We start from the raw sequence: 14,098 nt of genomic DNA on the forward strand, positions 1-14,098 counted from the left end.
TTGGACCTGAAAGACTGGAGGGGCTTCTGGTTGAATGGAAGCGGGTGATAATAAGTGAGATATTACCGTAGCAGAGTAGAATGATGCTGCATCAGTCTGTCTATGCTACAATCCAAGGAGCTAGCACCCGACCAATAAGTCATGATATCGTGCATCGAGTCAATTAAGAACTTAACATTATTCCATCCCTCCACCATTGTCGTGAATTATATATATGCCACGCATCTATGGCTCAAGTCCTTATCTAACTCTGACATGCTCCCCTCGGCTCTCAATATCAGATCGGGCGGATAAGCTGCCTAATCCGGAACTTGTGGCTCTGATCGACTAGACCCTGAACATCAGCGCTCTTGACGACCAAACATACCGGTCTTCGGAAGCATATATAAAGATCCCCATCGTACTTCCAGCTCCAGCTCCATCCACTTCGTAACCAAGTACTTCTACGTATTATTACCCCTCCCGTAACTCTCTATCATCTGTATCCACCATCTATATCCACCACCCCACAATGCCCCCCTCCACCCCATCTCCCCTCCCTACCCCCTCCCCCTCCAAATCCTTCTGGCACTCCGAGCCCTCCTCCTTCCTCCTCGGCCACCGCACCACCGCAGACCTACCATCATCCGCCGACGTCGTAATCATCGGGTCAGGGATCACCGGTGCGTCGGTCGCGCGGTATCTGAAAGAGGAGGAGGGCGCGGCGGGGTTGAGCGTCGTGATGCTGGAGGCGCGGGAGGCGTGTTGGGGCGCGACGGGGAGGGTACGTGATGTGGTTTCTTTTGGATGTGGTGATTCGCGATAGTGCGAGCTCAGTCTGTTTCTGTGTCTGTTGATTTCGTGATATGCCGTTGTTCCGCTCCAGACTCGAGCTCACCATATATCGTTCCATTCGTTGCTCCTACGCGATACATTTCCCACGTACTTCACATCCAGCCACTAACCCCCCCAGAACGGCGGCCACTGCCAACCCATATTTCTCCACCAACCCCCCTCCATCGGTCGCTTCGAGCTCCGCAACTTCCACTCCGTCGCCACCTACATCTCTACGCACGCCGTCCCGTGCGAATTCCGCCCCCGCCCCTCCGTCCGTGCCCTCCACTCCTCCGCCCTCCTCGCCCACGCCCGCGCCTCCGTCGCCGACCTGCGCGCTTCCGCACCTGACCTCGCTGAACACCTCGCTGTCGTTACTGATCCGGAGCGCCTGAAGGACTACAAACTACGGAGCGAGGTGCCCGATGGTGATGAGGCGAAGTGGAATCCCGCGAAGGGCGCGGTGGTGTGCGATATCGCGGGGAGCTTGTGGCCGTACAAGCTAGTCGCGCACATCCTCGAGGCGTGCGTGACGGCCGGCCGGCTGAACCTCCAGACCACCACTCCCGTCGAAAAAATCGAGCGGATTGCTGATTCCGGTGACATGGCAGGGGGGCCGCGGTACCGGGTCATCACGACGCACCGCGGGGCGATCGAGGCGCGGCATGTGGTGCTAGCGACGAATGGGTATACGACGCATTTGCTGCCGGAGTTGGCGGATTTGATCGTGCCAAGCCGGGGGCAGATGTCGGCGCTGCGAGCGACAGGTGGGGAGCGGTTGGGGAATTCTTATGGGTTTCTGGGGGTGGGCGATCCGAGAGATAACGACCATCCAGACTATTTGATTCAGCGGCCGGTAGAAGGGGGCGGGCAGATGATGTTGGGGGGTGGATATGCGGGGGCAACGAGGGAGTATGTGGGAGAGGTGGACGATGGGGTGGTGGATGAGGGGGTGGCGGGGTATTTGACGGGGATGTTGGGGAAGGTGATGACGGTGGCGGAGGGCCCATTGGAGGCGGAGTATATGTGGACGGGGATTATGGCGTATTCGAGGGATGGGTGTCCGTGGGTGGGGGCGGTGCCAGGGATGGAGGGGGTGTGGTTGTCAGCGGGGTATACGGGTGAGTGAACTGCATTGGAGGTGAAGATCTTTTGCTAATGGGTATAGGCCATGGGATGCCGAATGCGACGCTCTGTGGGAAAGCGGTGGTGGATATGCTGTTGGCGAAGGAAAGGGGGTCGTTCGACGAACCGTTCGTGGATACCATGGTGCACGCGGGCGATATCCCACGGCAGTATGTCATCTCGGAGGAACGCATAGAGAGAGCTAGGCATCTGCCCAGCGTCGAAGTGCAGAACAAGGAAGGTCGAATTCATGTTTAGACTACAACGATACCTCATCCTCAGATCAGCCCTCACAATCTCCCCTCTCCCTGCGCCGGCACCTCGACAATCTGATCCACGCCTTCATACGGCGGCATATCCAACCCATACTTCTTCGCTACCTCCTTCGTCAAAAACCTACACAGCCTCAGCAACCTTTCCATTCAGTCATCGGACGTGAAATAAAGCAACTTACCTCCCCCCCACAAAATGCCTCCCCCTAAACCACTTCACCAACGGCTTCGGCGCCGTCAGTGAAACCAGTGCCCCGGGCTGAAACCCCTTCCCGGGCCCGTCCTCCGGCGGTCCGGTCTCGATGTTCCACGACGACGGCGCGTCGACCGCCAGCACGGGGACTTTCGTGTCGCGTAGCGCTTCGATCACTTGGGGGAACGGCTCACGGACTTCGCCAGAGAAGCTGAAGCCTGGAGAGGTAAGTGAGATGGTGGTGAGATGGGGAAACGAAAAAGGGGAGAATACGTACCGAAGATGGCATCGACGACGTGGTCGGCGTTTTGGAGCGCGGTGGGGAAGTCGGTGGTGAAGGGGATTTGGAGGTCTTGGAGTTGCTTGGTGAGGCGCTGATGGGCTCAGTGGAGGGAGAGGGGGTGTTTATGGGCAAGGGGGATACCTGGTATAGCTCCTTCTTGCTCTGCTTCGGGTAGTACATCGTCGGTTGGTATCCGTAGTGCCATAGATGCCTGGCAGCCACAAGGCCGTCGCCGCCTTTCAGTGGTCATTTCGCATCCTGAGTAGGGATTCTATTGATGCTCACCATTGTTCCCGGGTCCGCATGCCACGAGGATCCGCCTGCCACGACTTGGTGGCTGGAGCTTGTAAACTATAGGATCAAATTCCGTCAATTCTCAACCGTCAATTCTCCAATTCTCAACCCTCGATTTCACGCGCGGGGTTGGCATACCTGCCTGTGAGACTGACAGCCCGGCCAGTTCCATCAGTTGATCGATGGAGAATGCTCCCGAGCTCATTAACTCCTGGTCGAGTGCCGCGGCGTTCTTTGCGGAGAGGGTCTAATTGAAGTTAGGCGTGTTCTATTGTCGTAGAAAGTGACATACTCGGAGGGCCATTTTAGTTGCCATGCTACATTTGCTTTCGATAGTTGGTAAATGAAAGTGTCGCTTTTGCGAAGTTGGGATGAGGATAGTATAGCTCCACTCGATGCCATTACATCACCCCTGGTCATCCCAACACCATGACCAAACATCGTGACTTCTCTAACTTTTCGCATGCTCTCTTAAACCTCCATTCTCTTTCACTTTCCTCCGGTCCTTTTCCTCTGAAATCAAACAACGCGGCGAAATTAGCTTGAAGGCATGGCGATTTGAGGAAACCGTCTCATCTCGACGTGCCTGCCGTTAACACGCGGATCGGTTATTAAACATTCCCTCGATTCCCGTATCCTCGTCTCGTCATGCCCACTACCACATAGACGCAGCCTCGAACGTATATCTGAACTAGTGGAAACATTCGAGGCACCGCCTACTACATGATATAAGAGTCATGGAACTAGAGAAATGCACCTGGTATCCCAACACAGATCGAACCTACCCTGCTACGCGAGCCTGCTCTACGATAAAGACCTGAGCCGAGTAACCTGCCACGTTTGACAGAACGGCAACTCGTTTAATCACCAATTTCGACTTTATCGTAACCAAACGACATCCTAATCCATCATGGTGGCTCAATCGTCAGGTGCTCGATTTCAGAATCTTCCATCTGAACTCGTGGAGGACATCGGACGATACCTCCTAGAACCGGTCTCTAATGTGAAACCGGATATATCGCAACACTTTATTTTTAAACGGACCCAGCCTATGACCAAGTCGCCAGTACGGTATACTAAGCAAAGCGTCAAAGAGTTTGTTTCCTATCGGGCGGCATGCCAGGATTTCCGGGACTCAACTTCACGTCTCTTCAGCTATATTGTCGATGATACCGAGTACGCTGTGGACCAGAAGAGCTTGAAGGGCCTTCTCTACGCATCGAGCCACGATGGTCTCCGTTCCGGAGTTCGGACGGTCAATATCCGGATCGATTATCAAGAGGTTCTAGATTCTTTCACTCCGGAGGAGCTGAAAAGATACCAGCAGTACAACAACCCAGCTAAGAAATCGCGGATGACGCTGCAATCGAGTGCCCTCTCTCGATCCACGGTGCTCTCCCAAGCATTAGCGGCGTTTCCGGATCTCGAGTCACTCAGACTGTCCATTACAGCCGCGGGCATAAACATGCAAGGCAAACTAACTCCTGAAAGGGAGAGCGTGTTACTCCTGCTTGGGATTGTATGCAGCGTCATCCGCGATGCGGTCTTGAGCAGCAAGCGCCCATGCATCGCGGAGTCGATCGACGTGGCGATCCAAGAACTCCATCGCGGGATCAGCGAGACCGAAGTCGAGACGGTCCTCCAATATTTCCCCCTCTCCAAAAAGCCCAACCACCCCTCCAATGTGCGGGCTACCTCCCACCTCCCCTCCCCCAACTGCACCGTCGAGACGTTCAACAACGCCTGGGGCATCGTCCACGCGCTCGTCCACAACTATCCGCACATAGGTACCCTCAGCCTCGATCTGGACCTGTTCAACAACCCCAACTCCAAGCTCGTCAGCACCGCCGGCCACCGTCGCTACCTCGGCTTCGAAGGTCTGCTGAAGCACATGGAGTACTGGCGGCTCTTCCCGAACATCCGCACGCTGCATCTCGGCGGCATCCAAGCCGGCGCGCTGGATCTCCGGCGGTTCCTGGAGCGCGTGCGCCACGGAGTGACGTCGCTCACCATCTCCCATTCGCGTCTGATCGCGGGGGGTTGGAAGTTCCTGTTCGGGTACTTGAGTCAGTGGCAGCTGAAGGAGCTGCATCTCCTTGGCCCGGAGATCATCGGGGAGTACGGGATTCGATCGTTGCCGGTGCGGCTGTTCGTGGATGGACGGTGGCGGAACGAGGTGCATTTTTTGGGGCCGCTGGTGTCGGAGCAATGTCTCGCAGTGAAGGTGCTCTATCCTCCAAAAGACGGGCATTGGATCGAGGATGCGGATGATGGGAGTGGCGGCGTAGATGACGATGAGAATCATGACGAGGACGAGGATGAAGATGAGGACGAATATGACAGCGGAGAAGATGAGCACATTGTAGTATGAGGACAGTCGGTGAAGCAACTTGGCGGGACCCGTCCCAGCAAGCCATTCCATTGCGGGACACGTTTGTCTCTAGCTTGTGGAGCGAGACTGACAATCCTCTAACACAATCTATGTCATTATCAAAACCGTGAGGGTTCATCTCTAATTAGATGGTTCGTATGGCCAACAGGCACATAACTACTATTTTCAAGCGACCAAACCCCAGACACCTATCATAGTCCACATCGTGATCCCACCTCAAACATCTCACAGCGACTAGCAATCACTACTGCCTCTCCACCCCACCCCCCACCATCCCCACCCCCCCAAGGCTCGGATACTTCCTCTCAAAACTCGCCTCCCAATCCTCCCCGCCCTCCTCTCCCCTCCCATCCTGGTTCCCCGTCCGCAATGCCTCCGGCTTCGGCGCCACATTCGGCCTCGTCCCTCCCGTCCTCGCCGGCGCCACCGCCGCACTCGGACCCGCCGACGCAGTGCGCACCGGCACCGGCTTCCGACCGACCATCGGACGCGGTTTCGCATTCGTGGGCGACTGTTCCGCCTGCTTCGTCGCCGAGTCGTCCGCGAAATGCCCGTATCCCTCCGCCGTACGCACTGTCACCTCCCGCCTACTATCCTCCATGAGGTTCCGCATGCGATTCTGAATCAAATTGCTCTTCTGCGCCGGCGCCAGCGACGGCGCTGCCGAACTTCTTCGTGTTCCCGCGCCTACGTTTTGCCCTCGATGCGCCAGTCGCTCCCGGTACTCCCGCGCTGCCGCCTCCACGCGCCTCTCCTCCTGACTCAACCGCCGGCGCTCCAGCTCCCTCCGCACCTCGGGACTCAACTCAATGCTCTCGTCGATGGCGCTCTCGCGATCCTGTTGATCGCTCGCGGTGGCCTCGCTGCCGGCGATGGGGGTGAGGGACATGCGGGGGAAGCGGTCGGTCGGGTCGGGGCTGAGCGGCGGGGCGGCGAGGAGGCCGTCGCGGAGGTTGTCTTCTTCGTCGCCGGTACCAGTGGCGGTGTTGGTTTCGAAGCGGCGGAAGGCGTCGCCGAACTTGCCGGCGAGGATGTGCTTGGTATTGGCGAGGGCGGAGCCGACACCAGGGAGAGAGGAGCGTTTGCGGTCGCGGTCGGTTTCTTTGATGGGATCGTCGCTGCTGCGGCGGCGGCTGGCGCGGTCTGTTTTGTCGTCGTGCTCTCGGGAGCGGAGGTAGGAGAGGTTATTGGAGATGGTGCTGGGGCGTCGGAGGGCAGTGTCGCGGTCGCCGTGAAGTTCGAGCGGGCTTTCGTCGTCAGAGCTTCCGACGGCCACGGTGCGGACGACGGCGCTGTCGCCGTGGGGGGTAGGGCCGGCGGTGCGGCTCGGGGTGAGGAGGTTTTTGGTTTTTGCGGCCCCTCCTTCGCGGTCGCGGAGGAAGTCGAGGTTGTTCTCGACGTAGATGGTGCTTGGTCGCTTTGGTTTTAGGTCGCCTTCCATGTGGATTTCCATCTCCTCGGTCTCGACGCCCAAGCCCATATCTCGTGCGCTTGGACGCCGCGTTTCTAGGCTCGGGCGGCTGGACGATGATAAGACGGATGGAACTGTGGCGCTGGTCAGAGTCGTAATCTGACTCTTACTCCGATGGAGTTCTGGTGCTCCCGGACCCTGATCTGGTCGTAATTTCGAGCCCTGGGTCGGGCGGGGCTGGGAAAGGGCGCGATGCTGTGGAGTTTCAAGAGTTGAGGAACGTGGTACTCTCCATATTGGTTGCTCCGCCGGTTGATTTGGAGATTTTCGAGAGATGGTCGCGTTACTTGGCGGTGACGGAGGAGATGAATCCGTCCCGACTCCGACCGAGACGTATTGGTGTGGTTTCGACGTCGCGATCGACTCTGATTTGGTGATCTTCGGTTGTGAAGGGACCGGCGGAGTGGACGGCAATGGTTTCGTTGTGATCGTCGTAGATGGTGTAGGTACAGTTGGTTTCGCGGGCTTCGCGGGCCGAGCAAATGCGTTGTCCGCAAGTGCCTGAGTCACTCTCTTTTGCAGCATCGCGTCGCCGGGCTTCTCCTTAGGGGAATCTTGACTGAACTGGAATTTGCCTCCCTGGTCATGTAGGAGAGAGAATTCGTCCAGGGAAGGAAATCTCGAAGAGATGTCCTCTGCAACAGTCGATTTCGTCGGTTGTGGCTTGGAGTCTAGCGCTGCAAATGGATCGCTACTAACGACGCGAAGGGGGGAAGGGCTCGGGCGGGAAGCAGTCGCAGTTTGGGTGGGAGCGGTTGGTCTGCCTCGTCGCATTGGCTTGACATCCGGGATGCTCTGGGCCTGTTGCATAGGAGCGACTTTCTGAATACCGACGACGGGTGGCGGAGTGACATCTGGTTCTAGTGAAGGCAGCTCTTGGTATCGTCGTGCTTCGGATTGTGTGCGACGGGCATATATCTAGTCGGGTTAGAAAACAGTATACAATAGCTCAATCATACTTACGTCTTTGATCGGAACCTCTGTTCCACGCATCGAGCATACTTCCTTGATCACCTGGTAGATATTGGGCCGTTGGCTCGGATGCTCTCGCAGCATTGAAGCTATACGGTCAGAATCGTCCTCACCATTTGACCAGGGAGCTTACCTATGAGCTTCTTTATCCGATCCGAAAACGATGGATACGGAGGGAATTTATATGACGCATTCAAAATGGCCATCTGTCCTTGCTCCTCAAACGGCGTGGTATAATAGCATAGCTTGTACAATAACACTCCCAAGGCCCAAATATCGCTCTTCTCGTCTATCGGTTGCTTCCGGTAAACATCCACTATTTCCGGGCTCCGATACTGCATCGTCGTATGCTTCTGCACATCGTCCTCGATCAACCGCCCCTCCTGCGCCGTTTTCGCCGCAGGTCTCGGCGGCGCGGTGGACCCAAAGTCGCACAGCTTATACGATCGCGACGACCCCGACGTCGAAATCAACACGTTCTCGACCTTCAGATCCCGATGCAGCAGCGGCGGCTTCAGATAATGCATCGTGGCCACGCCCTCGGCCACGTCGCTGAAGATCTTCAGGATCTCGGGCTCCGTCAACCGATGCTGCAGGCGCGTGTTCATGAAGTCGATCAGCCCGCCCCCCGCGCAGTACTCCATCAGCAGAAACACCTCGTACCCGCCGCCCTTCAGCTGGCTGGCGTGCGAGTCGATGTACGTGACGATGTGCGTGTGGCCCTTGAGCTTCTTCATCGTCTCGACCTCAGTGCGCATGTTCGCGAGGGCTTCCTTGTCGGATACGGCGACGCGCTTGAGGACCGCGATGTCGTGTTTATTAGGCGCCCCATCGCGCGGTACGCGGACGACGTAGACGTGGGCGAAGCCGCCTTCGGAGAGGTATTTCTCGATGATGACGCGGTGGGCGCCGACGTGGACTTTGGTGCCAGAGGAGAAGGTGCCTGGAGGTGCGGAGGCGGTAGAGGTGGGGGGGTAGGGGCGGGAGAAGGTGTGGGAGGAGGAGTGGGAATGGTGATAGGTGGAGGACATGGTGGATGGAGTGGTGGAGGTGAGATGTCGGCGGAGGAGTTGGAGATGGGGGCAGTCCTGGAGGAGGAGGCGGGATGGAGGGTTATGATGTGGTGGAAGAGGACACGTAGGATGTAGCCATTCAAAGGAAGGGGAATATACCAACAAATTGTCGCGAATTGGAGGGTGGAAGGATGGGAATTGGGATCTGAAGGTGTCGGGAAACTGGAAAGTTGAACAGTGACGAACTGACGATGAAGGCGGTGCAGGCGGTGGTCAGAAGCAGGGGTCCCATGACAGCCATCGTGAGCCTCTATTGACTATTTACCGTAGCAAGGTACCGTATTATCTGGTCAGATATTCGGAGGCTGAAACATCTCAGCATCTACTATCTCTCCTTCAATAAACATGATTCAATAATATCCCTTCAAGCAAGTCTCGGAACAGGGATATTTTGGTAACCATCTCTATCAACACCTCAACCCCGATTCTAGACCGAGAACCGTGTACGAAATAGTCCAGCCTCTATTAGGTAGGATGGTCACTAGGCAGCCCAGTTTCAACATCGCAGATAGAGTGGACAGTACGTAGTCCCAGCAGCATCCATTTAAGTATTCCTCTATAGGCCTTCCATAGGCCTTGCATCATTCCGTTATTATAAGATCTTAGGTCTGATTGCCGCCTAGCCACGCCCACGGCCAATCTGCACCCTCCTGATCAGCTGGATATGAAGGCCAAAGATGAAGACAGGGAAATTGATGTTGAGGACCAGCGGCTTCGATGAGCAGCATTGCCATTCATAGACGTGGTTCAAGCTATTCGAAAATCCAAGCTAAAAAGACAAACCCTTGCAATACGAAGGATGCAAAGAATCACTGCCGGTATGGAGTCCATCGAGACCCCTCGTTTTTGTTGCACTCCAAAATCCATATTCGGCGTGATATTATAGCAACTCAATCCCTGGAATTATCCCAGTGGCTTTGTGCTCACTGCTCAGAGATATTTAGCCAAAGAACCGTTCTCGATCCAGCCAGCCGATATATCTCCCCTCACCACAGCGTCACACCACCATCCTGTCCGAATTTCCGAGGTTGAACAGAACCATCGATGTCGACCCGGTTCAAACCGTTGAAATTCGCGTAGGTCGGAATGTACGCGTGGCGATGATCGTCAGCCAAAGGTGAGTGCGCCGCTGCCACTTCATCCGGGCGGTGGGCGTCTGTCAGGGCCTCAGGGGACGGTTCATGATAGGCCCAATGTGCGAATTGGGTTGAAGGAAGTCGGTCGCATGGACGAGGAGGGGTAATGTCACATGTTTGTGATACCCACGATAGGTTGGAACTTGGTTCAAGGAGAATCGACGAAGACCAGGCTTGGGGAGGGTTTGTTAATGGTGGGAAATCTGGGATTGCGTAGGTATAGTACCACTATGGCTGCAGTAGACTCGAAGATTTGATCAAGGCACAGGATTTGGAACCATTGATTATAATGAAGGACTGTGAAGTTGGTACAACATATGGCTTGTTTGGGTTGGGACGGGTTTGAGCGAAGTAAGAAATGTAGGTACCTCCGTATCTGATCATATTGATATTCAATACTACTTTGGACTGCTAAGTGCTGGAGTGAAGAAAAGCACTTGATGATCTTTGAAGGGTACCTATCCCTGAGGCGTCGAATACCCTTGAATGTTAGCTGGTTTCGCCTGATATGACTTTGCTAATGATAGAATTCCACCAACTAACTTAGTTATAACTATTTCATTTAGTTAGTATGAAATACGACTCTCCATTTCCGTAGGCTAGAGGAGGATGTTAAAGATGAAGGACGTTCAAATTCCTCCTCCGGTTACGGCGCAATGCGTTCTTCTCCAAAGTCTCAATCGGGTCCCAATCACTGCCTGGCACCGGACCAGGATAACCCAGGTGAATTTCCGAGACGCGCTTTGTATCGGAGGATCGACATGGGAACCAGGAGGATGGAACGGGCATTTCAGACCGTTGATGCAAGAGTCCTTCCTAGAAGACTGTTATGACGCGTCCCATTGACTGGATTGCGATCGGGTGATGTATGCTGAATGTATTGGGAGTATGCAAGGCTGGGATTTGAGAATGTTTTGGAAACTGTGCATCGTCATCCTAGAAGAACGACGGATCATAAATCGAGGAGGAGGATCGGGAGCGGAATTGGAGAACAGTTGCAGCTGCAGCTGGGATCATGTGATGTGATCATGTGATGTGCATCTGCGGATGGAGGGAGGGCTTTAAGGCAAGACGGCAGGAAAGGGAGCAAAGGCTGCCAGGCTGTTAGACTCTCCAGCCAATCATCATTCATAATCGCCAGGAATTCCGGCCGTCATCGTCACTGGGCGCATTCTTGGCGTTTGCGGTCCGCCAAAACCAACATCACCACTTTGGCTGCCAGTATTTCCAACCTCCGCGGCGATATCTTGACCATATTACCCTCATTATCTCCCCATCATATGCCATATTCTCCTCCCTAGGCCCTGTAATTTCCCCGAGAATCACTCCAACCTGCTATTCCTCACCTAGATCACCGCTCTTGCTTCAGAACCTCCTCTCACCTACCCCAGCAGCTTTCCTTTCAGTAAGCACAAGGCTGCTTGCAATGCCGCTTTCCTCATCGCGACGATAATCCCCCGTTTACGTCTCCCCATTGCCTAAGGTCATACAGGTGCCTGCATCTCTGCGGTATCATCTCCAGCTGGAATTCACTTAGATACAGTGCCGCGTGTGCCTGCCTCAAGGCTCCGCTTGCTTCCCCGACTTCAGCGGTGCTTCCTCATCATCACTTATATTTCCCCTCCTCTCACTTAAATACAAACGACATAACAAGGCTTGGTTTCCTCAACCGTATCCTCGCGAATCCTACGTACCCCTGCCGGTGGCTCTCACTTTGCCAAAACGTCAGATATACCACCTGCCGACAACATGGTGCGAATTCCACGCCCCCGCCGCTTTTCCACCGGCGCAACCTCCGACACCTCATCCTCCACGTCACCGGAACGGGGCGCCGACGACGACAATGACTCCATCATGATTAACCCCAACGATTCCATCTCCTCGCTCGCCGCATCGGTCGAGCACGACCGCGACGCCGACATGGAGGATCGCCGCCCCCTCGCTCCCATCGAAGCCCTCCCCGCCGAGCTGATGATCGCAATCTTCGCCCGCCTGTCCTCCTCGCCGCAGGACCTGCGCAGCTGCATGCTCGTGAGTCGCGACTGGGCGCGGAACAGCGTGGCCTTGCTCTGGCACCGACCGCAGACCAACAATTGGAAGAGCTTGCAGACCGTAGTGCGGACCATCTCCAATAAGTCCACCTTCGACTATCCGCAGCTCGTCCGGCGCCTGAACCTCTCCACGTTGAATAATCAGGTTAGCGATGGCACGTTGATGGCGTTTCGGGAATGTAAGCGCATCGAACGCTTGACCTTGACCAACTGCACCCGCCTGTCGGACCAGAGCGTCAAACCCATGATTGTGGGGAATCGGAGCCTGCTGGCGCTCGATGTCACGGGGCTGGAGGGAATCTCATCAGACACGATGCTTGAGGTGGCGAAGAACTGCTATCGACTTCAAGGACTCAATATCACGAACTGTCGCCTCGTCACTGATGAGGGTCTTGAAGCCATCGCTCGTAGCTGTCGACATATCAAGCGTGTATGTACCCTCATTTCCTCCTTTTGTAGAATATGCTGACCACTTTCACAGCTCAAGTTTAATGGCTGCAACCAAATCACAAGCAAGGCTGTTCTAGAGTTTGCGGCCGCCGCCCAATATCTGCTCGAGATTGACCTCCACTGTGTCCACCTCCTTGAAGACGATGCCGTCACTGCACTGCTGTCAAATGGCAACCAGCTCCGCGAACTGCGTCTTTCCCACTGCTCTCGCATTACGGATGCCGCCTTTCTCAACCTTCCGACCAATGCTCAGTACGAGTCCCTCCGCATCCTCGACCTGACGGACTGCATCGAATTGCAGGATGCCGGTGTCCAGCGCATCGTGACCGCCGCGCCCCGACTCCGGAACCTGGTGCTCGCCAAATGCCGACAACTGACCGATCGCGCCGTAATCGCGATCACGAGATTGGGCAAGAATCTACACTACATCCACCTCGGCCACTGCGCACGCATCACCGATGCCGGTGTGCTTCAATTGGTCAAACTCTGCAATCGGATCCGCTACATTGACCTGGCCTGCTGCAGCCAACTCACCGATCAAAGTGTGCACATGCTGGCGACCCTCCCGAAACTCAAGCGGATCGGGTTGGTGAAGTGTGATAACATCACGGATCGAAGTATCTACGCGCTGGCGAAACCGAGAAACGCGGGAAATGCTCCGAATATTCCACCGCTCTATGCACAAGCAAATTTCATCCCTGGGTATAATACTCAAAATGCGATGAGCGGGGCTACACCTAGCAGTTTGGAGCGAGTTCATTTGAGCTACTGTCGGAATCTGACGCTTAATGTGAGTTCAACGTGTTCACTATGTGTGCTTCTACCCAGTTTACTGACGCGTATTCCAGGGCATCCACGCTCTCCTCAACAATTGCCCTCGTCTCACCCATCTGTCCCTTACAGGCGTCCAGGCATTCTTGAGAGATGATCTTCTCCGCTTCTGCCGTGCAGCTCCTCCAGGTAAGCTCTCAATTCTTCTGCTATTCCTGTTTGATCAAGGATTGACGGGTTTCAGAATTCAACGAGCACCAGCGCAACCTGTTTTGCGTTTTCTCCGGCCATGGCGTCAAGGATCTTCGCACCTTTCTGAATGAGGATACCCATCTCCAACCTCCTTTCGATCCGTCCGAAGACGAGGGGGACGATCCAGCGCTCCCTGACCATGCTGCTTCCATGCCAGCACCAAATCAGGATGGCACCATGTACAATGATGGAGACGATGACGATGCCATACCACTCATTCAACATGGTGCTCCACCTTTGGCTTCTCTGCCTTCTCAACTGCAACCATCGAACGGCCTCTCGAACATGTTCCCGGTCATTACGCCGCCGGCCGCCCAAGGGTCTCAAACCACCTTAAACACCGGATGGGTACCCAGCACGATCTTGCAGGCCCTACACGGGAACCCATTCGCGTCGCAATCGACCCAAACCCAGGCTCCGACCCCATCGACCTTCAATTTCTTCCAACAGCAACCCCAGGCACCCGCTCCATCGACGGCCCGGCAGAACCCCGCGCCTCCGCCCTTCCCTCCCCAGACTCAACACCACGCCACCCAACATACTGCCCCCT

At 55.5% G+C, this 14,098-nt stretch overlaps 6 protein-coding genes across 6 annotated transcripts in view; 4 read left to right on the forward strand and 2 right to left on the reverse strand.

The window, feature by feature from the left end:
• Window positions 1-535: 535 nt before the first annotated feature.
• P152DRAFT_379480 (FAD dependent oxidoreductase) lies at window positions 536-2,181 on the forward strand (the record flags this gene model as incomplete). The annotated part of the gene is made up of 3 exons (XM_033675701.1): window positions 536-763; window positions 953-1,934; window positions 1,982-2,181. Coding segments are annotated over 3 exons (1,410 nt in total), but the record flags the coding sequence as incomplete, so codon positions are not given.
• A 1-nt stretch (window position 2,182) lies between these two features.
• P152DRAFT_505103 (apolipo protein A-I binding protein-like protein) lies at window positions 2,183-3,284 on the reverse strand (the record flags this gene model as incomplete). Its single annotated transcript, XM_033682417.1, has 7 exons — window positions 2,183-2,334; window positions 2,393-2,621; window positions 2,681-2,777; window positions 2,828-2,922; window positions 2,972-3,037; window positions 3,119-3,227; window positions 3,273-3,284. The coding sequence occupies 7 exons, from the start codon at window positions 3,282-3,284 to the stop codon at window positions 2,229-2,231; spliced, it is 714 nt and encodes a 237-aa protein (XP_033538116.1). The 3' UTR covers window positions 2,183-2,228.
• A 173-nt stretch (window positions 3,285-3,457) lies between these two features.
• P152DRAFT_454749 (uncharacterized protein) lies at window positions 3,458-5,587 on the forward strand. Its single transcript, XM_033678646.1, has one exon. The coding sequence runs from the start codon at window positions 3,891-3,893 to the stop codon at window positions 5,349-5,351; it is 1,461 nt and encodes a 486-aa protein (XP_033538117.1). The 5' UTR covers window positions 3,458-3,890; the 3' UTR covers window positions 5,352-5,587.
• A 2,086-nt stretch (window positions 5,588-7,673) lies between these two features.
• Window positions 7,674-9,067, reverse strand: P152DRAFT_454750 (serine/threonine-protein kinase ppk30). The gene has a single exon (XM_033678647.1). It carries the CDS (start codon window positions 8,844-8,846, stop codon window positions 7,905-7,907), a length of 942 nt encoding a protein of 313 aa, XP_033538118.1. The 5' UTR covers window positions 8,847-9,067; the 3' UTR covers window positions 7,674-7,904.
• A 2,703-nt stretch (window positions 9,068-11,770) lies between these two features.
• Window positions 11,771-13,617, forward strand: P152DRAFT_382622 (RNI-like protein; the record flags this gene model as incomplete). The annotated part of the gene is made up of 4 exons (XM_033675766.1): window positions 11,771-12,505; window positions 12,557-13,315; window positions 13,374-13,485; window positions 13,541-13,617. Coding segments are annotated over 4 exons (1,683 nt in total), but the record flags the coding sequence as incomplete, so codon positions are not given.
• P152DRAFT_126301 (uncharacterized protein) overlaps window positions 13,522-14,098 on the forward strand; it is a 1,293-nt gene continuing 716 nt past the window's right edge. The window contains exon 1 of the mRNA XM_033673736.1: window positions 13,522-14,098. This exon is cut by the window's right edge and continues 716 nt beyond it. Within this exon, the coding sequence (XP_033538120.1) occupies window positions 13,699-14,098 (400 nt within the window). The 5' untranslated portion in view covers window positions 13,522-13,698.

This window comes from Eremomyces bilateralis, assembly GCF_010015585.1.
Source record: "Eremomyces bilateralis CBS 781.70 unplaced genomic scaffold P152scaffold_2, whole genome shotgun sequence".
Taxonomy (NCBI): domain Eukaryota; kingdom Fungi; phylum Ascomycota; class Dothideomycetes; order Eremomycetales; family Eremomycetaceae; genus Eremomyces; species Eremomyces bilateralis.